This window comes from Nematolebias whitei, chromosome 13 (assembly GCF_014905685.2).
Source record: "Nematolebias whitei isolate Nwh7 chromosome 13, NemWhi1, whole genome shotgun sequence".
Lineage (NCBI taxonomy): Eukaryota > Metazoa > Chordata > Actinopteri > Cyprinodontiformes > Rivulidae > Nematolebias > Nematolebias whitei.
In genome coordinates, this window is record NC_056510.1 from 20,692,032 (window position 1) to 20,719,108 (window position 27,077).

The 27,077-nt window shown below is 37.9% G+C and overlaps 1 protein-coding gene across 1 annotated transcript in view; it reads right to left on the reverse strand.

Moving 5' to 3' along the window:
- Nucleotides 1-4,021: 4,021 nt before the first annotated feature.
- ubr3 (ubiquitin protein ligase E3 component n-recognin 3) overlaps nt 4,022-27,077 on the reverse strand; it is a 51,171-nt gene continuing 28,115 nt past the window's right edge. The window contains exons 25-39 of the mRNA XM_037686957.1: nt 23,383-23,532; nt 22,291-22,424; nt 21,969-22,079; nt 21,411-21,611; nt 21,173-21,309; nt 14,800-14,885; nt 12,225-12,330; nt 10,194-10,294; nt 9,613-9,737; nt 7,962-8,069; nt 7,591-7,716; nt 6,344-6,523; nt 5,892-6,101; nt 5,512-5,651; nt 4,022-4,185 (exon numbers count right to left, since the gene is read on the reverse strand). Coding sequence (XP_037542885.1) covers nt 4,068-4,185; nt 5,512-5,651; nt 5,892-6,101; nt 6,344-6,523; nt 7,591-7,716; nt 7,962-8,069; nt 9,613-9,737; nt 10,194-10,294; nt 12,225-12,330; nt 14,800-14,885; nt 21,173-21,309; nt 21,411-21,611; nt 21,969-22,079; nt 22,291-22,424; nt 23,383-23,532 — 2,033 coding nt within the window. The 3' untranslated portion in view covers nt 4,022-4,067. The remainder of the gene's footprint in view (nt 4,186-5,511; nt 5,652-5,891; nt 6,102-6,343; nt 6,524-7,590; nt 7,717-7,961; nt 8,070-9,612; nt 9,738-10,193; nt 10,295-12,224; nt 12,331-14,799; nt 14,886-21,172; nt 21,310-21,410; nt 21,612-21,968; nt 22,080-22,290; nt 22,425-23,382; nt 23,533-27,077) is intronic.

The following is a 27,077-nucleotide window of genomic DNA, read 5'->3' on the forward strand; positions in this document are numbered from 1 at the left end:
TGTGTGTGTATATATATATATATATATATATATATATATAAAATACCTTATTTAACCTTCTGCTTCCTTTAGCATTTTTTCCCCCAGAAAATTTGTAAACCGTGTGCTGCTGTGAAGGTGGAACACAAAAACAGACTTAAAACTGAATATTTTAAGCTTTAAAACTAAAAGTTTTGGGAATATTTCACAATAAAGCCATCTGGACATGTTAAACAGGTAGACTGAGTATCTTCAATAAAAGTAAACCTGAAGAAACAGATTTTTTTTTTACCTTGACATGGCTGCTTGTGTATTTCCATCTGTAAAATCTGCAACACAGCAGAGACAGTCCGGCTCAAGACGACTTCTGTTTTCACCTCCTGATTTCTGGCTCAGCAACACTTAAAAAAAATAAAATAAAAAAAAAAATAAAAAAAAGATTTTGGAAATGTTTTAAGTGGCAAGTGAAACAGGTAATACAAAGTTGCAAATGAAACAGCTTTACATGCAGCCTACCCTCCACAGTAGTATATTCAAAGTGATTTGTCCCATTACTTGGTAAAGGACTTTAATTATTAACTGCACGGACACCTGAGTACGCTGTCCTGCAGAACTGGTAGGCCACCATCACCTTACACGGTCTTCCCTGGTCTGAGGATAAGCAGCTGTGTGAACCTATACCTGCACAGGTAGTAAAGGTGGAAAAGTCCTGGAGGTTTGTCTGCAGTACCAACATGCTTCAGTCTGAACCTTGTTCCTAAAACTGTTTTTCACCAGTTTCTCTTTCTTGTTGCCTGATTGGTTGAAATTAGCAGCTTTGCACAACAGTAGGCAGTTGTTATCCACAGAGTCCAAACCAATTACTCTGCTGAGGCTAAATCACATGGCACCAGAAAAATGCCTGTCCTCTTCTCGGTCCCCTTTGAACTCATCCCCTCAGCTGTTGGTCTTTCTACTTTATTCATGTTTCATCATTTTTAATTGGCTCATTTTGTTAGTGCACCAGCTCAGGGTTTATTTGGAAGTCTTACTTCAGTTGCGCATCAACAAACTGAGACCCCTGGTGGAGACAAGTGCGCTATTTTTGCATCATAAAAGCAGAATTGATTACATATTTGGCATTAGCAGAATGCAGAGCCCTGAGATGAACTGGTGACTTGTCCAGGGTGTAAGCAGCCTCTTGCACGGCGACTGCTGGTGATACCAACTCCATGTGACCCTGAAGGAAGAAGTGGGTAAAGAAAATAAATAGGTGGCTAAACTGCAGATGGGCAACATTAGTCTGAAAACCATTTATGTTAAACCGGTCCAGATAAAAATATTTTTTCCCTATACGAATGCCTTTGAATGTCACTGACAACCATCAGCCAATAAGAAAAGACACAAGTCAGAGTGCTTATCTTTTATTCAATTATGTTACATTTTGCAATAAATGTCCAAGTCATAACTCCTGGTCAAACTCAAAGGTTGAGTCAGCACCTACAGTAATGTACTGTATTCTTTCTTCACTCACAGGAAAACACACAGAAGCTCTCTGTAACAAGTGACACCCATTACTCACTGGCTGCTTGGCTGCGAACATTTACAAAGTGGGGACTACAATTAAAAAAAGGAAAAGAAAAAATCAGGGGAAGTGGAAAAACTGCAGGAAGTTGTCGTGTGGAGTCACGGCGGGGATGGCGGATCTGTGCGGTTTATTCACTAAAAAAATAAAAATAAAATGAACCATCTTTGCAGGCACGACTGAATGAAATTTCCTCTCCTAGAAAGAAAGATAATCAGAAAATTAAGTGGCTAAGACAAATAATGGTTAAAGGATGTCATGCACAGTATAACAGATACTCAAGTCTGATAGTCCTGCATCGTCAGACTGCAACTATAAATCACAGCTAGATGAGCAAAAGATAATTATAACTAATTATTCTGTACTGTTGACTTGATAAAAAGGCATAAAAGGAAAAACTAATCTGTCACAGCACAGTGTGGATGAGAATTTCTTCTCATAGAAAAATTACTTTTGTTTCACCGACTTTCATATCTTAAGAGGATACTTGGACAAACCTGGTGTAACATTTTGCTCAGGCGTGGCGCTCAGTGAAGCAGGAATCGTCTGTGCAGTGACATTTCCCTTAAGAAATTTCAGCTGAATCCTAATTTATGTGAAGGACTAGTTGTTTCAAAGCTGACACTTCAATCCATTTGTCAAGGGAACTTTGGCAAAGGTTTATGGGCATTTGTCACCAACATGTTAAATTAATGTGTGCGAGTTAGAGAGTTGTTTTGTCTGCTCAGAGGAGCACCTGATAAACTCCAAGGCCTTCTCCTCGTCTGTAGGCTGGAAAGTCGAGGTCGTCTTGACCTCCCCTCTGTCTGATATAAGACACTTCCTGCCTCGCTGTTCGGTGCAGATACTGACGAGGTGCTAAGCATGTAACTTTGTACATCTGTGAAAAGCCTGTTTTCATGACCGATCTGCCCTTGCAAGAACGGGTAAAAATATTTTTGTGTCCTCAGAGTGGCTTATCTGAGTAAATAGAAATGAAGAAAGGATGTGCTTGTTTGTGCGAGGTGTTTTTTTAATAGTAGTTTTTTTTCCCCTCAGGCAAGAAAAAATAAAGTCTGATAGGAATTTTTTTCGCCTCCAACTCCTACGTGTGTCCAGTTAACCACTGTTTTTTGTCTGTCCAAACAGGTATCACTTGTAAATGAGTCTTTGCAGCTCAATGTGATTTATCTGTTTAAATAAAAGTTGAATGAATGAATATTTATTTAACCAACAATTTTGGTCCTTCGAGCCGGATAGTGTTGGATAAATATCCTTTCATCATCTCTATTTACTCAAATAAGCCACTCAGAGGGCACAAGAAGATTTTTAACCAGTCTTTACTTGCAAAGGCAGATCGGTCACAAAAACGAGCTTTTCACAGATGCACAAAATTACATGCTTAGCGCCATGTCAGTATCTGCGACGGACAGCGAGGCAGGAAGTGTCTTGTATTGGACAGAGGCGAGGTCAAGACGACCTCGGCTTTCCAGCCTTGAGACAAGAAAGCCTCAGAGTTTCAGATGCTTCTCTCAGAGCAGAAAAAACAGCTCTCAAACTCACACACATTAATTTAACATTAGTTAGTGACAAACATCCACAAACCTTTACCAAAATTCCCTTGACAATATTCTTCACTCAAGAAAATTTCAAAAAAGCACAAAAAGGGTGGGATTAAAAGTCCTGGAGTGGGGTGCAACTTCCTCAAACATTAAAATGAGTTTCACATTCCCAGCCATCAATTGTAAACTCAAAACACAATCTTAGAAATAAAAAGTCCACAAAAGTTAAAATTACTTACTTGAACAATGAGCAGCAGTATTTATTTAAATATCTAAAACATATTTTAAACAGCAAAAACAAAGAGAAAAGTACAATTCCTGAGGATGGATTGCAACTAGACCCAGAAAGAGTCTTTGGTTGTTCGCAAAAAAGAAAAGATCTCGTGCGTTGATGCTTGGACTTGGTCTTGCTCACCATCACGTTTCGGCAGACGACGAGTGCAGATCGCAAAAAGACCGTTGCACTCATCAGGAGCTGAAATCTCACGCCAGCACAGCAGAACACAATTTGATAAATAAAAGGGATATGCAGTAACATGATCAGAAATGGTGCAAAAAAAAAAAAAAAGTAAACAACTCGGACTCTCAATGGTTGACATATATTTGTTGTTTTTTTTAATAACCAAAATAAAAATGATATATTTTATAGCCCGCTCCAAGTGAAGCCAATTGAATAACTGAGTAAGGTTGTGCTTTTGTATCCTTCTTAAACTCTACCAGATTGTGCTTTTCCCTGTCAAAACTACACAACAATCACTTGAAAATATTTGAGTGCTCACCTTTTAGGCAGGACTGTACACCAAACGTCACATAAACCAAAGCCTCACGGGATCTTTGAGTTTATTAAGTTAAAATTTCTCAGATATTTGTATCAAGGCAGACACAAGAAAATAATAATGATAATAATAACAATAATAATAAAAAGGCTCCATCTTGGTTTTTTTTTTTTTTTGTCGTTTGCTTTTAATGAACTTGGGAAGATCTCAGAGTCCATTATAGTGAGGCCCCCAACGCTTATTGATGTGATCGAAGGTGTGAGAAACCCACTGCTGCTCCAACACTCGATATCTCTCTTCACATAAGAACAGCGGCTTGCCACGGCTGGAGACAAAAGAAGAAAAGAAAAGTCAAAGAGCTGTTTTTGTCAATACATGTGGGTCAAGTTTCAATCTATATTCTAATTTCAGAAGCACTTTATGCTGCATGTGAACAAGAGATGCACCCGATATTAGTATCAGTACCGATATCGAAAAAAATTCTTCATCAGGTGTCTGTGACAATGCCGATCCATAAGGACATGAGCGGATTGCTGTTTATTTTAAATATATGCCAACCAAGCTAGTGAAGCTATTGTTTTTTTCCTCTTATTTCAGCTCCTTTTAATATTTATTTTACATTATTTGGAATTCCTGAACCATTTGAAAGGTTTGTTGAAGTTTATTTTTTCCTGTTTGACCAAAGTTGTCAACCTATTGTTTTTGTCAGTTTCAGTACCTTTATTATTATTTATTTTACACTGGATGTTACACTCATAGCTGCACTGACTGAACAAATTAATGTTGTGTTGGTTTTACATGTTTGACCAAGCTTGTGAAGCTACTGGTGTGTTTAAGTGTGCTGTACTGGTGCAGAGTTTTGAATAAATTTGTAATTCAGTATATTTAAAAAAAAAAAAAAAAAAAAATTAAGTTACCGGTAATTCAGCAATGTTTTTTTTGTATCAGATCAGTATTGGCCGATACTAAACCCCAGGCATCGGTATCGGTAGTGGAAAAAGTGGATCGATGCATCCCTAGTTTGGACACGATTTTTTTTTGTTGTGTTTATATACTGCACGTGTTTATTGTGATAACTTGAAATGTTTTAAAATAGAAAACAATAGATACGATTCAGATATAAGTAAACTCATCTTTAAGAGGAGTCGTGTAGTACGTGCACACACTAGGATTTTAAGGATTTTGAAGGCAGAAGACAGAAAAATGAAGCAGAATGGGCCCTCCGTTTCTCCCGACAGACGATTAATAAAAAAAAAATATTGTCCTTAATGGCTAACTCTCTTGTATGGAAATGCAAGTTATCCACCAAACTCGGTAAAATCAAATCAGATTAAATTATGGACTCCAAGTATTGCTTAAACAAAGTAAAACTCAATCAAATTATGTAAAATAGCTACATGCCTGTATTAATTAAATCATTCTCCATGCACCATTCTCCAATTAAAACATGAGTTTGTTATTACTAAGTTTATCAGAAAGTAATGTTTCTTTATTGGTAACAAAATATGTTCAGATACAACAAAAAAGGAACGATATGTCTTTTAAATTATTTTTTAGAATGGTCCAACGTGTCTGTAAAGAGTATTTAACAACTCTAAAAGCCTCACGTTAGAGATGGAAAATGTTTAAATAATTTCAAAACGCAACAAACCGTAAATCGCGATCTTCCTCTCCGTGGGCGTCGAGGTAAACGGATCCCCACAGACAGAAACGATGTCCACGGATGATGATGATGACCGAGGCATTAATCAGCAGAAAGATGCCTGTAGCTGCGCCACAATGTCGGGAGTGCTTCAAAGTGACAAAAAACAGGCAGGCTTTAAAGAGCTGCAAATGCAGCTTAAAATTAAGAGTCGGTTTGTCACTAGCTATGAAAATGAGGTGTTTTAATTTCCTACATGAAAAACTCTTAAGATTCCATCAATAATACCAAAAAGTACATTTTAAAGTTTTAAAAGTGTGATTTTAAGGGACAACCTCAACAATAATCTAAAAAATAAGGCACGGTTGCAATAACTTTGAGAAACTTACCAAAACACATTCACAGATTCCCTGCTGTTTGCAGCACACGCCTTTGAGACAGACAAACGCGCCACAAACCAGGCAGAGAGCGGGGTCCTTTGGCACCTTTTTGCAGACAGTGCAGGCCTTTCTGTGATAGTACTGGAAGATGATGTTGTAGTTGTCAGGTAGCTGGAGAAGGCGAGGGGCTGCCCACTGAGGATCTTGGACCAGCAAGGTCTACGGAGGAGACAGAGGTAAGTTTATACTTACTTTAAGCTGCCTTGAGCTTTATGTGCAGCCTTTTCAGGCTTTTATTCAGGAATTAATGCAAAACTTGTGCTTTTATTTTGAAGTAAAACATATTTTCGTTTGTGTTCCAAAGATTACAATATGCAGATCATATGCTTTACTGTCTTTAAAAAATGCTACAAATCATTAAAAAAAAAGTTTGTAAATTGGCTGAAATTGATAAACTCTACCAGTGAATGCTCAGGATGCATGAGAGTCAGCTCTGTGACCTCAGCACACCACTGCGTCACCAAGTCAAAGGCGCTGACGGGCCAGTCCAGACATGAGGCACTGTGCACGGCGCTGGAAGGCTGAGGGGCTGAGGGCAGCAGCCCCACACACACAGCCAGGGAGGAAAACTCCTCTTCATCCTGAGACGAGCAAAGAGAACAGGTCATGAGATCACTCTTTGTTGGCACATACCGTATTCTCCGCCGTACACGTCGCACCGTCCTATCAGTCGCATCATCCAAATATGTCTAATAAAGTGGAAAAAAATCCATAAATACATCGCTTCGCCGTATACGTCGCATCTATTATGCATCACCACTGACGCATCGCGTTCATCACTGCTGACAACAAGGAAATGTGAGTCGGTGTTGTGCCAAAAATCAATTGGGCGAGCACAGGAGGATTTTAACAAGAATTTAACTAAATTAACACTTAAAAACATTTATTTGTTTGCTCGAAATTATAGTAAAGGTGTGTCTCAGTTTAACTTTTCCTTAATAAATGCACTTTGATGGTCAAATCAGCTGCATTTTCAAAAACCGATATGCGGAAACATGAACGAGCTGATGGCGACTCGTGCATTTCTTCAAAATTTAACAAGATAATCACAAAACCAATTATGTTTTAGCTCGACTTTATAACAAAGTTGTGTCTCAGTTGAACTTTTACTTAATAAATGCACTTCAATGGTCAAATTAGCTGCATTTCACTGGGGCGGCGCAGCAAAATGAAGCTGATTTGACGTTTGCTCCAGGCAGACGATGGTGTCAGTCTATGGCAAGCAGACTGTCATTAATAGCCACTTTTACCTATTACATGATATAATGGCATGCCATGCTCCTCAAGTGCCATCTAACGGCTGAATATGGTAGTGTTCAATATTTTCAGTCAGATATCTCAGCCAAAAATTGGTTTATAAATATAGGGAACAAAAATCCATAAATGCGTTGCTTCGGCGTATAAGTCGCAGGGCATGCAAATTATGCAAAAAAACTGAGACTTATAGGGCAAAAAAAAACCAAAACTATATTTTGGACACAACCGAATGCCAGATTATTGATGATATCTTAGCAAAACTGAGACGTCTCATATCTTACAAAACCCACTGGACAATATTTAATGTAGTTTTTAGCATTCAAAACATATTTTTATTGCTTTGGTACAGTTGAAGTTCAGAGGTGAGGGTGGCATTTAATATGAGACATACCAGACAGCCAGTTAGAGTGTCTCCATAAAGGTGGTGCTGCAGAAGGCAGGAGAGGCGAAGGAAGGGCAGACAGAACTGCTGGAGGCTGAACTCAATAGACTGTGGGGACCACACACTGGAGCTCAGCTAGAGAGAGAAACAGCAGTAACACCTGATCAATAACCAGCTAACAGCTTACTGATAATACAGTGATGCACATCTCCCCTGGAGATTAGTAGAGACATTAGATCATTGTCTTTCAGGGTAATGGCCGCTTTATACTTATAGAGAAAATGAAAAAGAGCAGCAGAGGAGAAGCTTGGAAGGAGGAAGGAGGTAATCAGTATGGCGGTAAAGCTCCAAAGGGCTAAACAGTCATCTTAGCATCTCACCATTGTCGATTCTTCAGAGTTCACCTTGTAAACACTCTTGTCCTTTGAGAGCTCGCTGATAACATGACTGAGCAGAGCTTCAGAAGACTTTTCAGAGTTTACAGTTTTCTGTGAGGGGGAAAAAAAAAAATCAAAAGTTTAAAAACATCATAACCGTTAAAAGACGTTAAAAGACCCTCTACTCCATTTAGGAATAGATAGAATAATAGCAAGTTTAAACTTAAATTAAGTCATATTTCCTCTGAAAAGATCCCCACAGATTTGAAACACTTCAGGATAGCTGCGAGACCTTCTCCCTGGTGGTGAATTCAACCCATAAAAATGTAGATGATAAACAGGAACTACACCTTCTTGTACCAGAGCCAGTAAACATTCACATCAACAGAACAAAGCCGAGAATGACCAGAAACGGGGATTATATAAGAGAGTAAAACTCTAAGAGCCAAACTATCCTTTCAAAAGACAAAGCACTGTGTATTTTTAGTGACAGTGAAGGGTGTCGTCTAACGCAGCAGTTCAATGTCTTTACAGGCGCTCAACAAACAGCTGAAGGCCACAACAACTTATGATGCATGTTGTTACATCAGTGTGTGGCATGCCCTAAATTAGGTACTGATCCTGTTTTTATACTGATTTATTAGTTTTTCTTTAATTTGTCACCAATCTGAAGCATTTTTCAGATACCTACATGATTGCATGTTTTTGCTTGATGGCTATATTTTTACTGGCTCAACACAAGACGGCCAGCAGAGCCTTTATAATTAAACCTTCAAAGATGATAAACACAAATCTAGATAACAAAATATAGACAAGTATCAAAATGCCATTAATAAAAATGAATACTGCTAATCAGAATTGTCCACTTGAGTCTCAATTGTCTATGAAAGAATTGCGCTGCTTTATACAATAGACAGGAAGTGGCCAATTCATTTGTGATAACCGATAAGCAGAAAAGACATTACTGGATGCGTGTTCCTCAGGTTTGAATGGGTGTTCCTTAGATTTGGCAGGTATTTTGTCCAGAGGAGAAGCTGAAAGCATTTATCAAACTGAAGGTGGCAGAATATAAAACAGCAGCCTTATCTCGTCCGCTGTCTGCCACAGATTTATATAGTCTTTCCTTCCTCTGGGCTCTGATCTTTATCAGAATGCCTCCTACTTAGTTTAATTACACCTACATCCAACCAAACATAAGAGCTGGTTTTGCATTTAAAACTCATATTACTGCAGCTTGTGAGCGCTGTTGTACACGAACGTTTCAAGAAAATATACACATTTCCATTTGGATATTAAACCCTGTAAAAGCAACATTTTCAGCTGTTTGTCTTCTATTGCCTCATTGGCAACCTAATTCAACTTTTCAGCAGTACAGCATTTTTACATTATGAAGATTAATGCTAGGGACTGTGGAAATCACTTCATTTAAACAGTTTAATAAACTCAGCAAAACAGTAATTTACACTGTGGTAGACTGTTTCTTTGGAGGTAATTAGCATAATCCACTGGTTTAGAAAGAGAAGTTGAGCATTTGAAGCATGACAAATTACTATTAAACAGGTAAAACCTTGTCAAAAACACAATTGATAAGAATAGCACAAGCAGATCTGGCTGTCCACTCTCAAGCTAATGTTATGGGATTTTATTGTTTTACCTTTTTAAGTGCTCCAGACGTGACCCAGGCCTGCCTTTCCTCTGAGCTGAGCTTGGTAGACAGTGTGGCCAAAGCCTGAGTGAACTGAAGGTTGTACAGCATCTTGACCACACAGGTAAAGTGCTCTACACAGAAACAGAGAGTGACGCCACAAACATGAGCCGGTTTGATAGTGTACAGATTGAAAAATGGCAACTATTTACAGAGACATATTTGGTTCCGGTGCTCAGAATAGTTTCAGTGAATAGGTAGCTGAGTGTATTAACTAGAAAATATAGCTGCAGACTTTTTCAAACCTTTGCAACATCTGCTCTGGTCATTTTGTCAACTGTCCCTACAGACACATTTTTACAATGAACAATGTGACAAGCTAGAAATGGAAGACGCAAGCCGAGGGTGCAGCCCTCCCATCATCTGTGTCATGCTTTCATGAGTCTCAAAGCCAAAACGGCAACAAGAGCACAGATGAGATGTGAAAAGGTTCTTCCTAGCACTCAGCTTGGATTAAAGCAGATAATGGAGCTGCTTCCTGAGAGGGACCCTGCTCTTGTAGAGTCATGATGCTGAAAGAGTAACTTTACCTTTGCGCAGAGGCTGTGGCATAGTTAGAACAAAGATAATGAGGAGGGATGGGACATCTCGAAACAGCATGGGGACCTCAGGTCTCTCTTCATCAAAGCCACTACAAAAAAAAAAAGTTTCCTCTTAATCATAGTAAGGCCAAACAGCTATGCTGACAACAAAATACAAGAAACGAATATAATATGAAATACCAAGAAAATGCAGAAAGCTGGGTTATTTCTTTAGCAAAAAATAAACCTATTTTACAAAAATGGTAAGTATTGATTGTAGTTTTAACTGTGGAAGGAAGTCAATCAGAGACACACCTAAACATGAAAATCATCACAACTAAAACATACCTGGACATGTTTTAGAGTAAGTGATCAATTAAATTGACTGTAAATTTCCTTCTCTCAGCTTGTCTGCATATCCGTATTGCACCAACGTACAGACAGATAAAGGACACCAATATGTAATGAAGGAAGGTTGCTCTGAGAAATGGATGTTTATTAATGTCTTATAAAATATCTGGTAAACCATAAACCGTAATTGATTCGTCTAATTTACTGCTTTGTTTTGTAATTGGATGCATCCTATTTTTTCCCCATTTTCTCCAGCGTTACTCTGCTTCGTGCAGTTTATTGGACCAATAAACAAAGAGGCCATTTTAAACGCAATGTTGCAAGCATTAATGCAGAAATGTGGCTTGATATGAAGAAGTTCTGATAACTGTTTAAAATATCTACAGGATCATAATATTGTTTATTAAACTAGATGTAAACTGTTGGAGAATATTCTTACTTTACTCCAAAAAGGAATGAAGCCGTGTTGTGTAAAATGCATTAAAAATGTTTTTTAAATGTCTGAGAGCAAAGGTTTTGAAGTGTTTTATCATTTTAAATTTTGGTAACAAACACACAGCTTGAAAGGACTTGTGTCTTGCATCCTTTAACTAAAATCCCTAATGCATTTGTAGTAACATATTCATATTGTGCACCATCTCCATTTACATGTTATTTTGTTCTGTTGATGTCCTGATCTCCATCTACCCTTGAAAGGCTTTGTGGGTTTTGAACAAGAGGAACTGCACTTAAAGAATAATACCTTCCATTACCAAACCACTCAGCGGTTAATTTGTCTGTGCACTGGAAGGAAACCTTAAAGGACAGAGCTTTCAACCCTGCGTGACATTTATAGCTGCACAGCGAAAGATGCTGCTGGATTCTTCTTTAGATTTTTAGATCAAATAAACTAAGGTCAGAGCAATGTTTTGCATGTATGTAAAAACATCTCTCTTTGTCCTATTTAACTCGACCACATCAGGTTGACTGCCTCAAGGCGTTAATGACACTGCTCCCTGCTGAAGCTTGAGCAAAGTATTTTTAAACAGCGAAAGGTCCAGTGAGAATAAAGAAGCTGCAAGCACTTTAATGGTAACAGGTGTAGAAGCTGTCCAACAGAAAACTAAAAAGGAGAAAAGGTTGCTTAAGCTTTTCCTCCTTTATTGAGTGCCTGTTTTTCATTACTCTGTTATAGTTCATTCCTGAAATCCCAACATATTGGAATATAAACATCATATTATTGAGTGAGTAGTTATTAAAAATATCCACAAAAAAAAGTCAAAGTGCCTGGAAGTAGGTATTTTTGGAGATTTTGTGAAATACAGATTTCTATTGAAGCAAGAAGCAGAGTTGGTTGCTGAGACATTGTGTTGGTGTGGTACTGTTGTTCTCAGTGCAGTGAATCTGACAGGCTCGTTTTGCTCTCCGTGGAGCGCCCCGTAATTTGCCAGATGCAGCAATTACTGGTATCTATGGAAACCATGCATGGTCCCTTTTACTGTTTTTAGCTTCTCTTTGTGTGGAGAAAAAGCTGTTGGGGGCAGGAGGAAATAGTGGCATTTAGAGAGGGAACAAAGTGGCACCCTGATTGTGTGTTTATGAGAGGAGAAAATAGTGAAAGACACTAGAAAGTGAACAGTTGCGAGCGATGTATGCACCGACTTATAGAATCATTGTTAGCAAAGGTGCTTAAGATAGAAAGTCACTCACTCCATCTCTCTATCTTTTGCAGCCTGAGTCAACTTCGTCCATGGGTTGTAGGCTGAATCAATGCTGTAAAGTCGCATGTGCATGGCCAACACGTGGAACAGCTGATCTGAAAGAGGTGAAAACAGCATATCATGTTAAGCCACAACGAGCTTCTCTAGGAACAAACGAGTGTTATTCACAGCCTCATTCGTGACAACAGCAAACAATGTAGGTGAACTGATGAAAGCACTTAAAGTGACTTCAGGCTGAAGCTTGGCTCAGATAAAACCAGGCCAGGTCAGATGGATTCATGACTGAGCCCGATTGCCTTGAGCAATTCTTTTGTAAAACTACACCTGTTCATTGTGAAACTAATGGGACATGAAGAGGGGCCGCTGGTGCACACACAATCCCACATTTATTCACCAACTTTTCTAATAAAAGAACACCTCAAAGTCTTAAATTGCCTTCACCTGGAGTTAAACTTCCTCAAGGGTAAAATTTGTGTCAACACAGCACAAGCACAAATAAATAAAAAAACGGAAAACTGACCATTTTATAATAGTATGCAACATATTTTCAGCTGGAGCAAAAAACATTGCAATTCTTTTAAACCCTTCATTTATTGATATGTGAATTTTCCACTTTTCTGTCCAAGACTTTATTGAAATAGATCAATCTTATTTGATTTTGCTTTGGTAAATTATAATGCTGTAATGCATCAAAAGTGTGTCTTAAAATCGGTTTTATTCTGACTTGTGAAAATACCTAGAGCAACACTGCCCTCCACAGGTACACATTTAAAACAGCAACGAAAAAGCAAAGCACTCATTTGTCCATCACTTCCCTCTTACCAGCAAATAACCACAGAATAGAACTAAAGGGAGGAAGAGATGTATATTGATTATAATGTCTTGCAGTTCAAAATATGCACATTTTGTGTTTATTACAAAACCAAAATGTTGTAAACTATTTCTTTAAGCCACACTGAAGTAAACTCACAATTTTCTTGTCTGAAAAAATAACCAAGAAGAGTCTCTTCTGCCACTGATAATATTTATAAATGATATTATAGGTTTGTAAAAAGATTCAGTGCATCAGTAATGTGATGGTAATGTATGTTATTTTTGCTTTCAGATTAATGTGAAGACTTTTATATTTAACCAGCAGATACTGTAAATATAAGCTCAGTTATGGCATGACTCGACATCTCAGCATCCATGAGCTAATTACTGTTCTTAGGATGTTTGGTGGAATTAAAAATAAAATCACTTCAGTCTAATTAACCTGTCCAAATAGGCCAACTGTTGTTTTTTCTGCTTCTAATGCTACAAAAGACCTATAACCATGGCCATCTTTATGTTTGTTTTCATTCATTTACTCATTAAGACATCAAATTGATGCCAGTTCTAACACTGTAGCTGTAGGTAAACTGTAGGTTTACTAAGTGCCTAAATATGAAACTCAGGTGGTCAAACAACACATAAAATTGTCATCATTACTTACAGCAAGTCTTCAGTTTAGAGGTCACCAAGATTAGCATTCATTCAACAGCCATATTTTCCCAAACTTCAATATTTGGAGTCAAAGAAGAAAAGCTATTTGAAAGCTGTTCTAGAATTGATATAACTTATACCAAGGGAACTGAAGCGAACTCGTTTCTGTAGTCACTTGTAACCTCATTGGTTTAACACACAAAGTGCCTTCAGGGAAGCAGTATTAAGAGCCCCGTGGGCTTTCACAGTTAGCAAACGTCTGCCTTTTCCTTTAAATCCATTTCCCTAAGAAGAATGAACACTAATGCACTGCAACTGAGTAAATTTGGCTGTCAGCACGGCTACACGGTTAATGTAGCTCAAAGATGGCAAACCTCCAGTGTGAAATCTCTTTCCAGCCACTCGAGGATGACAGACCATTTCACTGCAGCAACCACAACTTTGAAAAAAATAAAAATTCAATAAGAAATGCTGAGTATTATTCTTCAGAGTTAACTCGTTGAATTTGCTTTCTTTCTCAAATCTAATTTTATAATAAACGATTCATCTGAAAACCTCTGAATATTTTAATGTACTTTTCCCCACTAGTTAACAACTAATGTATACATTTTCCCTTGAGGTTCTGTATAGATCACAGCATCCATGTAGCCAAGCCTGCGTCACCTGCCACACAAACTAAAAACAGCACTTGAGCAATTTGTTTCATCTACATTCACTGTCCAGCATCTACCATCACAATTCATAGCTAATCAACTCAATGTTGATTCCCCCTCGCCCTCGGTAAAGAAGCTGAAGTATGGAAGTAAGTGTTTGAAAGCAAGTTGCACAGAAAAGCCAAAGAAAAAAACTGATAGTCATCTACAATCATTACATCAAGTCATAATTTTCCAAAAAGTGTAACATATTACAGTTTACTGAGACTTTCCTGCACTATACATGTTTGTTTTCTATCATACAAGAGAAAATACATGCATGAGTATTATTGAGGTAAAGGAACCGATCATTTGTCCACTAAACGGTTCAGTTATTAATGTTATTAGACTGTTGTGTTTGTCATGGTATTAAAGGAATGGAAAAAAGTGCAGCGAGTAATTACTCACTTAGACATGAGCGTTTAGCAGCTGCACTGGCTCCACCAGAGCACAAGTTTCCTCCTCGATGCACAAGTTCCAGCTCCAAGTTGGTCCTGTGGTGACAATATCATCAGCAATTACAAATTACAGCAGTAGAGTATCATCTCTGTATTTTTAAACAGAACGAAGGCAATATACAGCTTGGACTAGTTTATAAATATCAATTATTATAATGTGAATACAAATATTATAAAATATTAAGAATATTCTTTTTGATCTCATCACCATTTGTTAGCTTCCCCCCCCCCCCCCCCCCAACTCTGTGCTTATACTTTACTTAAATTCAGCTGAATTCCCAAATAAATGCTCTTCTCCTGCATGCTTCAATTTTTCCTCCATCAAACAGCACAAGTATGGATTTGCAATTATTCTTACAACTGTCACCAGAAGACGTTTGTTGGCAATCACTAGTGGAGCATATTAGAAAATCTGCAGCTCAGTGTGTAGCTCAACACAGTAGGAAAGCTGTGGTGATTAGTGTGTCGTCCACAAACGATTCATTCAAATGAACATGTCTTTTGAGTGAACAATAGGGCTGAAACAATTCCTCGAATAATACGAGTACCTCGATTACTAAAACTCCTCCAGGCAAATTTATCTGCCTTGAAGCTTCAATAAACAATAAATCAATTAATCGCATGATAAATGAAAATTATCGACCTCATTTTCATTTATCGGCTTTATTGTTTCTTCTCTTTCCTTCTCTCTTTGCTAAAAGCAGCCAAGCTGACAAGCTAAGCTACCAGCTAAACCAACAGGCCGACCTCTGGGAAAAATAAACCTCCGTCTTGTCAAAGCTCCAAAATTCACATTGAAACCTGTGCCTTTGTGTAAAAAGTTGTTGAAGCTGAGAACTTGTTTACTGATTATTTATTAAAAGCTTTGTGTGAAAAATGCTATGCTAAAGAGCTCAAACCACACCGAGCGTCCGCCATTTTGAGAACTGAAAACAAGGAAGGAGAGACAGCCCATGTCACGTAAAGGGGCCTCCCTCCCATTTTTCTTAGAGACACACTGCTCGCTCCCTCACTATCCATCTGTCGGTTCAAACCGTTTTATACTGCCATCTGGTTGTCAAAAAAGGTACTACATGCAAAATAAATCAACATTTCTTCTTAAATTTGACAATAATTGATAATTATTGTCAAATTTCAAACAATATTATCGTTTAACACAATCATTTCTCAGACAATTAATCGCCCAACAAAATTTGTTATCGTGACAGGCCTAGTCTAACCAGAAGGTTTTTGTGTTGCGCAACGCCACTGCTTCTGCTAACGCCAGGTGCTAAGTTTTGTAGCTATGGAGGGAAACTGAGAATGCTTAGAAGAAGAGCCCCGAAAACGACAAAAACTGTCAAAAGTTTGGGAACATTTTAGGCTAAACAGAAAAGACAACACAGCGGAATGCATCCACTGCAAAGCTGAACTGGTGTACCACAACAGCACGTCATCCATGTTGCAGCATCTGAAAACGCCCACGGCTGTATGCATCGAACTCATCCGCAGCTGCCAACAGGCAGGCATCGTTTATGTTCTCTTTGCAAAATACGTTAATCTAAATGTGTGATAATCTATTATAGATGTTAAATGAGGCATATTTTTTGCTAACGTTACAGCTACCGACTAATCATAGTGGCTACCTGGCAGGGTGTTATCTGTAAGTTGTGTGAGAAAAATATATATATGCAGGACTTAATGCAAGTTTGTTAATGATTAAAGCAGCAACAGATGGACGGCATGAGCTGAAACGCATTTATTTATTGCTGTACTTCCATCCTGACATAAATGTGATATTTAGGGTGAATATTTAATTAATATTAATTAATATAACTTCAAAATGTAAATGCATTTACACAAGTTAGTAGTATTGGTTTTCTTCTTGCTACTGCCATTTATAACTTTGAAAACTGGGATTAATCTGCATTTATTACTACCGTCATATTTGTTTTATAGCTAAGCAATCAAGACTAAATAATAATACAGTCTGCAGAACTCAATGTACAAACTCAAACTTTACATTCTCTATCTTACTTACTCAATTTCTAACATAAATATTCCATTCAGTTTTCCAATCCATAAAAATTATTTTACAGCATTTATTTTTCTGTGATGGTTAAGAATAATTCAGCGACAGAGGATTTTAATTAAAGCATCCTCAAACCTCACACATAAATAAAAGCTTAAAATGCATAAATTAAATACAACTGACACTAATGTTACTTTGATTGCAGCAGGGTCATCAGAAAGTGTAGATTACCCCTTAACAATATTAATCCAGGATGTTGGGTTGTGCAGCAGCTGAGTTCACAAACAGCATTTTAAACATGATCATCACACACATGCAGCCGCTGTCCGTGGTGGAAGATGAAGGCTTCCAGAAGATCATCTCCACCTTCAATCCAATAAGTCCTTCCTTCCAGATCCTACTTTGTAAATTTCATTCAGTTTTCCAATCCATAAAATTTTTATAGCATTTAGATTTTTCTGTGATGGTTAAAAAACAATTCAGTTTAAAATATTTTTAAAATGTTATTTTTCGTGTATTTGTATATTAGTCATTAAATGAGTAGCGAATAGTGAATAGCCCTGGTTGAGCACATCCTATATGATTGATGCTCACTCCTAGCTGTTCTCCAAAAGAGTGAAATGAAGTCAAGTCTGTTATCCAAATCATCCTCTTTGTGCTGAAATTGTTTTTTGATAGCTCATCGTAGCTTGTAGGACTTTAAAACCGTAAACATGACCCAAACTTATGTTTATAGCCTTCTCTATATTGTTAGATCTCTGACAGATTTCACATAAATCTGTCTGGATTGGTTGGTTACTCACAGTTGTTCAATTTAATCTGGGTGAGATCAGCACTGACAGACACCTTCATTCAATGATGTCTCAGGCTTAGACCACACCATCCTACTCAAAGATGTTGCTCACAGAAAATCTAAATACAGTATTGTTGAAAAGTTGGTATATCTGACAGTCATTTTTTTATTCAACCTTTATTTATACCGGCTAGCCTCACTGAGCCACAAGAACTCATTTACAAGAAGGACCTGGTCCAGACAGAACATATAAAATACATAGAACAATAACAGCGAACAATGACAACAATAAACTACAGTAAAAATAAATACAGTTATAATGACTGGTTAAGGAAAATGGAAGCACTTAAAGAAGAATTTTTCAAGAAAACAATTCCCATCACTGATGCTATAGTCCTAAAGAACAACTGCAAAGTGTGACTGTACGCAAAAGATGTATAATTAGTTGTCAGATTCAGTTTTTGGTTATGATGCCTGCCATTTTTAGTAATTTGATTAAAAAGATGACAGACTCAGTCTCGTCAAACCATTTGTTATTTATTGGGCTTGTTCTGTAGTACTAATTCAATTAAAAATTAAAAGATGACAGTTTTTCAGGGACAATTTTTCACAAGCAAAAAAATAATTTACAACCATAAGTTATGCATAATCTCCAATGTGTATTTCCCGTGAATAAGAGAAACAAGTATTTCTTGTCTGAATTTGAACTCTAATTAAAATATGTGAGAAGATAAAAATAAACCTTCTAAGCACACAAACACAAAGATGGTAAAACAGATAAGCATTGCTAAAAGTGGGAATGATCTGGGCCTGTTTTTTTTTTTTTTTTACCTCTGGCCATTTTTTCCAATGGGCCAGAACGGAGGGGGCCAATCCCTGAGTTTTCAGGAAGAAAAAGCAATTTCACATAGATAATGCAACCATGGTGAATGAAGCTCCATCTGGCTTTTGCTGATAAGAGCACCCATGTGACAGAAGAATTTTCCACTCCTCGGGCAATTTGCGCTGTTCATTGAACTCCAGAGAGCCAACAGGCATCCAGACGCTCTTAAGGGATCATTCTGTTTAGGGCGGAGGGCTGAAAGAACTACAGCAGTGGGTGGGCAAAAGGTCTGAATGATTACACCACAAAAATGGCAAAGTTTTAAAGGAGATGATGTGAATTAAGAGACCTCAAGGTGATTGGGGGGGCGGAGGGGGGTTGTCATTTCTCTTACCTGGGACCAGTATGCTAACAAGATAGAAACACTTCAGAAAGGTGTGTGTAATTTTTTTTGCTTTGGGATCTATTTGGTGTTATGAGGCTGAAGAGTGACATTCAATTAAAATGGAAAAATCTTAAAGCATAGTTGCAGTTTATCCTCCTTTTGTGGAAGCTGCTCATTGAAATTTATCCATCACCATGATGGCAAGACATTGCTTTTTTTTTATTTCCAATTTGCTTTAATCAAATATACATCTAAATCGGTAAAAATAAAAAAATAAAGAGGCCTAAATAACAAATAATAGAAGAAATGTATAAACAACCATCCAGCATAAATGCAAATAGTAAGTTCAGGCAAGTTTTCTAAGTAATATCAAGAAAGTTCATTTGAAAGACAATGAGAGATAAAGACCGAATGCTGAATCAGATTTTAGAAGTCAAGGCAAACCAAGGTTTAGTAACATTTTTTTTTTTGTTGCATACTTCCATTTCATGACACAATGCAGCGCGGCTTTAACTGACATGGGTCAGGTGCAAACTGTGTAAAACTTGGCCTGGTCCTAATGTGCTGCTGACCTGGGAAGAACGAATTGTTTGTGTGTTAATGTGCACGGACACAAGACACACCACCTCCTGTATTGTGTAAATTGTTATATTGTGGACATCTGGCAGACACTTGTTTAAACTGAGTTTTTACTTATACTGATTTATAATCAAGAAGTTTGTGACAGGCAGAAAGTGATTAAATGTAAATTCTAGTAAAAAGATGCTAAATTTCATTTAGATGCAAAAAGTGATCTGCATGATATGGTCTGTACATTTATTTTAATTATATGCACAAACACAAATAATACATTTAAATTCCACTTGAAAAACAACAACAAAAAGAGGACAATGCCGCCTTTTTAAATGTTTTCTATAACGTAGATCTGGCAGACATCTACGACAGACATCTTCCCGTTTTTAAATCTTGTCTGAAGACACTTTTTTTTTATCTTTGGCTTTTAACTCAGCTTGAAATGTTGGTTTTACTGTTTTAAAGTTGTTTGTTTTACTGTTTGTTGTTTTATGATTTGGTAGTTGATGGTATCTGTTGATTTTTAAAAAAAATCCAAATCTTAGTTAAAATCAGGTCTCTATTGTAAAAGAGTCCCAGAGGCTCAATGGGATTAACCTGTATAAATAAAGGTTAAATGAATTTTAGTTTTAGTGGTTTGTGTTAGTGTACAGCACTTTGGCCAATGGAGTTGTTTGTAAAGTGCTTTATAAATAAAGTTTTATTGTATTAATAGTTGATTTTTAAAGTTCAGAAGTTGTGTCAACACAGAAAATAGGAAGAAGGCATTTATTCCTCTGTTCTTGACAGTTACTAGTGTGTGATGGTCTAATAATGCAGTGTAAAAGGGCCTTGCTCAAGGGCTCAGGGTGGGGCAAATGAGGGTGGAGGCAAATGTGGGTGCTTCACCTTCTACACCCACATTTTGATGTCACGGTCTGCAGGGGGATTTGAAACGACAATCGTACGATGACAGGTTGACTTCTCTAGCCTCGGCACCACTACGCTCCCCCTTTCTAAAATCTCTAAATATTGAGCATAAAATCTGCAACAAATGCCAACATGTATCAACAAACTTTTACGGTTTGTTACTACACACAAAACTGATGGTTGAATTATAGCTCAATAAAAGACTTTAATTTTGCCATATATCCCTTTTCTTTTTACAACAAAAGCCTAAATCTGTGCAGATACTCGGACTCCATTCTCTTCAGACAGCGAGTGAATCTGCTCTTTCCTGCAGAGCGCCACGTCCTCAGACACCGACGTGACAACTTTCAGCGCACACCAAACGGCAACAGGTTGTAAAACAAAGATCCGTTTCACGAAGACGAAGAATTTACAGCGAAATACCACTCTCGGAAGATTTGGTTCTAAAAATGAAAACTGAAATCGTAACTGCTTGAACTAAACCGAAGAGTTAGTCTGGTGTTAATCACAGACTTTGCACCCCTAACGCAGAAAACCCAGAGCTGTCAGATGTTCCAGATGCATCACACTGTCAAGAAAAGCAACTAACGTAACGAGTTTGTCTTAGTAAAACCCTGCGGAAGCTGTTACACCCAACATCTCAGTGAAGCTGCCTTAAATATGACATGGAGACACTCAATAAATCAGTACCAGCTTAAACGAAAATGACCATTTGTCAATATACAATTACAGCCCGATGATCCCTGCAAACACCTCTAAAAGTAAAGTGTAAATTGTAAACCATGCGTTCGGACCCATTTTGCAACATTTACAGAGAATCTGCTCTTACCTTGCCACTGAATACATGAAGAGGAAGTCGTTGTCAGGGGAACCTGGGTTCTTGCCATAGTCCATGTATTTTTTCTGAGTGGTGTTCTTGATGTCTTTAATTAACAACTCCATCTCTTTACTGAAGTTGGACTCGGTCTTTGAAAACAAGAAAAAATATTATGCAATTTTGATGTTTTCAATCCAGAATAGACATTAAAAATTGACTTAAATTATAAATGTTTTGCTATAAAACTTACTGGGAATAGGCCAAGTTTCTCCTGCAGGTCTTCCACCTCTTTTACAAGTACGGTCGTCATTTTGTTTGTGGGTGAGTGCCATGCACCGGCTTCTGTGCCACGGCCAGGGCGACATGGAAGGACACTATTGGCAAACTGTCGGCACAGTGGGCATGTAAACTCACCTTTGTCAACAGAGAAACCCTGGAGGACCTGGTCATTCTGGGGAAAAGATGCCATTTTTAGTTTAATGTCAAAACTGATTTAAACTGATTCAATAACAACTAGAACGATTATGGTAAATGTTTTGAGGTTTAGGACTAATGATTAAAATGGCTATAAAATAGTGTCTACACAAGTAAAAACATATTTATTTCCAAAATTTAAATAATGCCACTAACTTAGTCATATTTCGATTTATTTAAAAAGGTAAAAAAGATGAGACTTGTAATGAGAAAAAGCTAAAAATGTAAATGCAAAATCATTTTTTTAATTAATATGCATGTCAGTATTGAGTTAAATGATTAATTTATAACAATCACTAAAATAATCTCTTCTTAGGGCCAGGGCATTTCTTACCCTCAGAGACTCCATGTAGGACTTATGGCAATCTATATGCAAAGTGTGTCCACAGGTTTGGACATAGACGCCTCCATCCCAGCCGATTGACAAAGACTGCAGACAAGAGCTCTGCAGAATTCACAAAGGAGAAATCACATACTCTAGAAAAAAAAACAAATAGATCCTAAAGCATTTACCCTACAGAACATTTGAGTTATTTTGTGAAGTTGAAAACAAGCAGCTTTTTTCTACGCCATGGAGTAAATTATATTAAAAATATAAATAAAAATAGAAGTGGAGTCTCATGAATCTCTGACAATGTTTTCCGCGTGTAACATACGTCTTTGAAGAACTGCTGCATCAGCGTGAGCCTGACATCGTTAGTGGCGCCGCATGTGTCTGCAGGGTATATATGCTCTTCGTCACTCGTTGGTAGATTTTTAGGCTGTTCATTTTTACAGCGGTGTCCAAGAACTGAAAAATAAAAACAACCAAGAAATGAATGAAATTCGACAAATACAATAAAAACCAAAGCACTTTGAAGCTTGTACAGTTTAAAAGTGTTTAATAATTTCTGTTTCAATTAGTTCTTTGCAGATTTAAGAAAAGTGTCATAATACACAGTCGTTCAGTGTCACAGCCTTTTGTTGAGTTTGGAGGGTATGTGGGATGGACTTTTGGACTGAGGGTACAGCCCTACATCCTGAAGACACAGCCTCTAGCTCCAAAAAGTACATGGCAGCAACCCCACAAACAAGGGCAGTTTGACTTCAGATTTGAAGGAAGCAGAGACACGGCCATCTTTTTCTAAAGCCAACGGAATCAACACATTTTTTCCAATTATAAATATGTTCTCTTTATCATTGATTTAAGTGGTGATCCATCTTTTCCCAAGTTATAAGCACCAAATCTTTCAGCTTTTCCCTCTTCAGGGATCACCACAGGGAGTCATCCTCCTCCATCTCCATGTCCTCTCTAACTGCATCCATATATCTCCTCTGTCTTTTTCCTGGCAGCTGCATTTCTAACATCCTTCTACCAATAAACCCACTGTCCCTCCTCTGGACATGTCCAAACCATCTCAGTCTGGTCTCTCTAACTTTATCTCCCAGTTGTTCAACCTGCGCTGTACCTCTGATGAGCTGATTCCTAATCTTAGCCATTCTTGTCACTCCTAAGGAGAACCTCAACATCTTCATTTCTGCCACTTCCAGTTCTTTCTCCGGTCTTTTTTGTCCATCTCTCTGTCTCCAGACCATACAACACAGATGGTCTCACCACTGTCTTGTAAACTTTGTAACCCTTTTATCGCAAATCACTCCTGAAATTATAAGCACCAGTGCTAATAATAAATAATAAAAAGTAAGTCTAGAGTTTTGAGATTTTTGCTTGATAACAATTAAAAGCAATTGTGTTTGAAAGGTGACAGTACCTGAGGATGCCTGGAGGAGAACCACCAAACCTGTGGGTCGGTCCTCAGTGGAGGGTCCACTCTGTCCACAGATCACACAGTCATACAGAACCTCAGACTCCATCACTTCAGTTGATCCTAAATCCATGGCTGCCTCAGTCTCTGGAGATTCTGACAAACAAATAAAGTATATAATGCCTATTTAGACAAGTATTTTACACCTTTTTATTAATGCTATAAACATATAACTAGTAACTAACAACAATGGCTATAAATCATGTTCAAATATCTAAATATCTAATTATTTCACCCCTGTAAGTGTTAAAAAACATCCAACACTGCCACAAGAGTACGGCACATGGCACATTATACGCCTGCTGACAAACCACTATACAGGTCCTTCTCAAAAAATTAGCATATTGTGATAAAGGTCATTATTTTCCATAATGTAATGATAAAAAAGAAACTTTCATATATTTCAGATTCATTGCACACCAACTGAAATATTTCAGGTCTTTAATTGTTTTAATACTGATGATTATGGCATACAGCTCATGAAAACCCAAAATGCCTGTCCCAAAAAATTAGCATATCAGGAAAAGTTTCTCTAAACAAGCTATTAACCTAACCATCTGAATCAACGACGTAACTCTAAACACCTGCAAAAGATTCCTGAGGCTTTTAAAAACTCCCAGCCTTGTTCATTACTCAAAACCGCAATCATGGGTAAGACTGCCGACCTGACTGCTGTCCAGAAGGCCATCATTGACACCCTCAAGCAAGAGGGTAAGACACAGAAAGAAATTGCTGAACGAATAGGCTGTTCCCAGAGTGCTGTATCAAGGCACCTCAGTGGGAAGTCTGTGGGAAGGGAAAAGTGTGGCAGAAAACGCTGCACAACGAGAAGAGGTGACCGGACCCTGAGGAGGATTGTGGAGAAGGACCGATTCCGGACCTTGGGGGACCTGCGGAAGCAGTGGACTGAGTCTGGAGTAGAAACATCCAGAGCCACCGTGCACAGGCGTGTGCAGGAAATGGGCTACAGGTGCCACATTCCCCAGGTCAAGCCACTTTTGAACAAGAGTGCGTCAGAAGCATCTCGCCTGGGACTGCTGCTGAGTGGTCCAAAGTTATGTTCTCTGATTACAGTAAATTTTGCATTTCCTTTGGAAATCAAGGTCCCAGAGTCTGGAGGAAGAGAGGAGAGACAGAATTCACATTGCTTGAGGTCCAGTGTCAAGTTTCCACAGTCACTGGGGTGTCATGTCATCTGCTGGTGTTGGTCCACTGTGTTTTATCAAGGGCAGGGTCAATGCAGCTAGCTATCAGGAGATTTTGGAGCACTTCATGCTTCCATCTGCTGAAAAGCTTTATGGAGATGAAGATTTCATTTTTCAGCACGACCTGGCACCTGCTCACAGTGCCAAAACCACTGGTAAATGGTTTACTGACCATGGTATTACTGTGCTCAATTGGCCTGCCAACTCTCCTGACCTGAACCCCATAGAGAACCTGTGGGATATTGTGAAGAGAAAGTTGAGAGACACAAGACCCAACACTCTGGATGAGCTTAAGGCCGCTATCAAAGCATCCTGGGCCTCCATAACACCTCAGCAGTGCCACAGACTGATTGCCTCCATGCCACGCCACATTGAAGCAGTCATTCATGCAAAAGGATTCCTGATCAAGTATTGAGTGCATAACTGAACATGATTATTTGAAGGTTGGCGTTTTTTGTATTAAAAACACTTGTCTTTCATTGGTGGGATGAAATATGCTAATTTTTTGGGACAGGCATTTTGGGTTTTCATGAGCTGTATGCCATAATCATCAGTATTAAAACAATTAAAGACCTGAAATATTTCAGTTGGTGTGCAATGAATCTGAAATATATGAAAGTTTCATTTTTATCATTACATTATGGAAAATAATTACCTTTATCACAATATGCTAATTTTTTTAGAAGGACCTGTACAGCAAGCTGCAGCAGTGGCCCGGACAAGGAAAGACCTTGTAAAACATTTAACCTTGATTTGTGACCTTGACTTTAAAGCAGATGTGATGAAATGTGCATGCCACACTTCATGGGCGTATATAAACCAAGATCACTTAAAGGTGACATCTGAAAGACTTGATTTTAAGTAGATAAGAAACTGAAGAAAATCTTGTGAATTTCACATTTTAGAAGAAAAACAATTTAATAGTATGAGATTCTGATCTGTTTAAAAAAAAATAATCATTGTAACATCTGACTGAGCTTTTTCATAGGAGAAAACAAGACCAAATGTGATCAGACACACACAACAAACAGTGGAGTTTCTGCACGTGTGTGTTGCCGATTGCAGCGTGCATGGTTCTCTGCACATACCTGTGTTTAGGGGAGCTCATAGAAAACGACTGAAATCTTGTTTAAATAAGGCCGAGATGAACAATCATTGTATTAACAGAAATGCGTAGTTGTTTTCAACCAGCTTGACATGACTGTCAACAAGGAAGAGGGCCGGCAATGGAGGAGGGGTCGTTCCAAAGAGACCAACTTAGCACCAACAAAACTGGTTTGTTCCACTTTGGAGTAAGCTGCTGGGGGAAGAATCAGTTTTGTGCTGTGTGTTTCCTTGACTGATGAAGCCTTCTGGATCGAAGGCGAAACGTTTCAACACAAAAAAAGAAACTGTCCAGATGACCTGACTGAAAAATGTTGGATTGTATACCTGGATTATTGAGCATGGACTTTGTTGAAGATGAGATCGTTTACATCTAAAGCTTTTGTTGCCTAATCTGAAATTAAAAACTTGGATTAAATCAGCTCCACGCTAATCAAACACAAGTACCGCTTCTTTCCACACTAGCATGATGCTACAATAAACTGGTTAGATGCATCAAGATGGTATCCTCTTATTAAAACTAAAAAAAAAAAGCCATAACTTGTTCTGATATTTTGAAATCATGTGCCGGTACATTTATCAGAGATTAGGTTGTTTTTGTTTACCCAAGCTGTAAAGTAGATTTATAATAAAGAATATCAAATTTAAAAACACCTTGAATAGAAAACTTTCCTCACTGCTCATCTCAGACTAACTGAACTTTTGTATCATCACAAAATACAAATAACTCTCTCGCTGCTAGTCCTCTTATCTCCTTGATTGGCATAGCAATAGAAATTAATTACCGATTTGAAATTAGCTTTAAATGTTAAGGATTGTGTTCAATTTGAGCAGTAAACACTGTGCAGAAATGTCAAGTTGTGTTAGAAATTGATTTATTGCTTTTTGAGGGAAAGTGTTCTCAGGAGGTCAGTTTGTTCCCGGGGAAATGAAAACTGTTTGAATTAGATGTCAACGCTACAACTTTAGCCTCAGGCCATCCAAATACACAGCTCCAACACGGGGTTCTCACACGCACGCATACAAAGGAAGGCAGCAACACAGTCTTTTAGACTTTAGTCTACTTGAATATCTTCTATATATTACAGCAGATTGATGAAGCTGGCAAATGTAACTGATTTGTAGTGTGGTCTCTTTAATACATGCAATTTAAATTCTTTATTATTTTTTTTTAATAAGTCGCAGTGCCCAAAACAGAATTCATTTTCACATTTTGGCGTGCTTTTTGATTTTGAGACAAGAACATTCAAAAATATCTAATAACCCAAAAAGTAAAGTCAAACCACAACATCATAGAAAAATATTAGGGCAGATAAAATCCTCGTATGATGT